Below are 2,586 nucleotides of genomic sequence, written 5' to 3'. Positions count from 1 at the left end.
ACCCACCCCGCTCCCAATCCCTACCCTCCCACACAGCTTCATTGGCTTGAACAAGATCTCTCCAGGTGGACCCAGGGGTTAAGGGGTAGTGTATATCAAACTTTTATCCGGTGCTCTTGAGGGTCCGCAACAGCCCCTGTGCCTGTCGGAATATCTAGGCTCCTGTTGTGGCCGATGGCCGGCCGGCCGGCTGTTGCTGGGGGCGGCGCGCTGTCGGCTGAGCCTGGGCCGTTGCGACGATAACACTTGCTGCTGGACAGTACCAACGCTGCATCTGTGCGCGCGCGCGCGCCCACACACACACACACACACACACACACACACACACACACACACACACACACACACACACACACACACACACATGCACACTTCACACGCACGCTGCGCATAGCAATTGGATGCAAATGCATGTCGTCACTCTCCCCTCCCACAACAGGTGCTGTTGTCACAATCAAGCAGCTTGACCGCCACTGACGAGCTCCTGCCTGCGATTCGACTCTACTCGCCCCATCTGCGAGGGGGGTTGTTGCCAGGCGCAACACGTTGTTTGGCGGGCGAGGTCCCCAGGGGGAGCTCAGCCCGCTGCCTGCGGCGAGCGGCCAGCAACGCCGGGGCGCCGCTCGGCGGGCGGGCGGCGGTGGCGACGCTGGGGATCCCTGCCACGCCGGCTGACGGACATTCCAATGTTGCGGCTCGCTTGATGGGCGAGGGTCTGGCCGCCGTTGGGCCCAACATCCCAGTTTTGGGGGACTCTTTTGTGCCACTGACGGCGCCCGATTTATCCTACGCACTGCTGATTGTTTCATACCCTAATGCTGCACTTTTGTTTCATTGGCACCAGCAGCCCTGCGCGCCCACACATAGCCAACCTTGCCTGGCGATCTGTCCCCAAGTAAGAGCTACGGCGTACAATCAGGACCCAAGAAGCAAGCGTGACACCCCAACACATCGTGCATGGGTGGAGAGCCCGAGCTAGTCAGGCGCGGACGAGAGCCCGCGCCAGTTGACCAAAAAAGAAGGACTTGTGTACCCGCATGACTTTGTGTCGGACGCTCACGCCCATTGTGGGCTGGGTGAATCGGGCTTTGCGTGGTGCAGGCATCGTCCCCTAGTAGGGCGCTCACACTGCAAAGCAGATCTCAAGCGGATGGGATCGGAGGCTGACTCATTCACGTATCAGATTGAAAAATTTAGGTCATCTTCAGTTGTAGCCATGTGCGAATGCACCAGCAATCGAAGAGCTTAGAAGTCGTGACGCACTCACCTCGGACAGGCTCATCCTCGGGCCGTTGTAAACTTGAGAAGCTCGGGTCTCCGGTAGCACGCATCGATTGCCATATCATATACAATATCGCATCCTCACTCGCCTCTTGTGCCCTGTTTCCAGAATCTGCTTCAGCTGGTGTATTTTTTCGGTTGGCGCCTCCGAGGCAGCGCCCGCCTTACATCGCTCCGCGCAGCGCGCCACCGGCCGCCTTCAGCGCATATATACACGCCCCGCAGATCAGGATATAGAGAGCGCCGCGGCCCCGTCCCAAACGCGCGGCATTCCGAGGGCAGCGGCCACCCGCGGCCTGCGCAGCCGTTGCAGCAATGCGCTCCGCTGCACTGCAATGGCACCACTTCCCCGCCCTGCCCGCCGCCGCCGGCCCCAGCTGCCCCTATGCCGGCAGCCCGCCCCCGCCCCCGCCGCCGCTTTTTGTCGGCTCCGCCGCGGCGTCGCCAACTGAATCGGGGCCGGCGCCCGAGGCGGCTGCGGCGCCGCAGCCCCCGTTACTTCCCAGCCGCCGCGCCCAATCAGTGGCGGCGCAGCAGGAGCCTCAACTTGAAAGCACCCAGGAGGATCATCAGCAGCAGCAGCGCCCTCTACCGCCCCGCCACAGCAGCAGCGGCGAAGCCTGGGCGGCGCCGCAGCCAGTCCAAGGTTTGTGCGGGGCGGAGGCGCCGTCCAAGGTCCCGCCCGCCGCGGACGGCGCGCCTGCGCTCAGGGCAGGGCGACAGGCCGCCGCGGAGGCGAGTGTGGCGCCCGAGCAGTGCGTGAGCAAGAAGAGCCGGCAGAGATCGAAGGCTGGCGTGGGCTTGCAGACGACATCGGCCTTCAAAGGTAGGTTCACATTTTTGGGGACAGCAGTCGGCGTGCGCGCCGACTCGTCATTGGTCTTGGCCTGGCGGTCGTCTCTCCCGATTCGTGCGTGGCTCGCGATTAAGGCGTGGCCGGGGCCGGGCGTTGGATGAAAACGCGGGCGGCAAGACGTGCGGCCGCCGTCCGGGTCCGTCCAGCCACAGACGCAATAAGGCCTTCATTGGCGCGTTCAGGGGTGGCAGCCAGCAAGCAACTGCGCGCCCTGATCGCACTACCCCCACCCCCACTCCTAACCCCCACCCCCGCCGTCGCTTGCCTTGGCCCTGCGTGTGCACCTGCATCCCTCTGCCCAACCGCTGCACAACTGAACCCCTGCGCAGGCGTGACCAGGCACAAGAGGACCCGGCGCTGGGACGCAGCGGTGGGCCCCTGGGCCAAACTCTGCCGCTGCCCCCAGCGGCAGGCAGCAGCAGCGGCAGCGCCATCTGACGCCGGCTGCA

The 2,586-nt window shown here is 64.3% G+C and overlaps 1 protein-coding gene across 1 annotated transcript; it reads left to right on the top strand.

The window, feature by feature from the left end:
* Positions 1 to 1,596: 1,596 nt before the first annotated feature.
* Positions 1,597 to 2,036, top strand: MNEG_12878 (hypothetical protein; the record flags this gene model as incomplete). Its single annotated transcript, XM_014038649.1, has 1 exon — positions 1,597 to 2,036. A coding segment is annotated over one exon (440 nt), but the record flags the coding sequence as incomplete, so codon positions are not given.
* Positions 2,037 to 2,586: the final 550 nt, after the last annotated feature.

This window comes from Monoraphidium neglectum, assembly GCF_000611645.1.
Source record: "Monoraphidium neglectum strain SAG 48.87 unplaced genomic scaffold scaffold03489, whole genome shotgun sequence".
NCBI classification, from domain to species: Eukaryota; Viridiplantae; Chlorophyta; class Chlorophyceae; order Sphaeropleales; family Selenastraceae; genus Monoraphidium; species Monoraphidium neglectum.
This window is presented reverse-complemented; position numbering and strand designations above follow the sequence as displayed.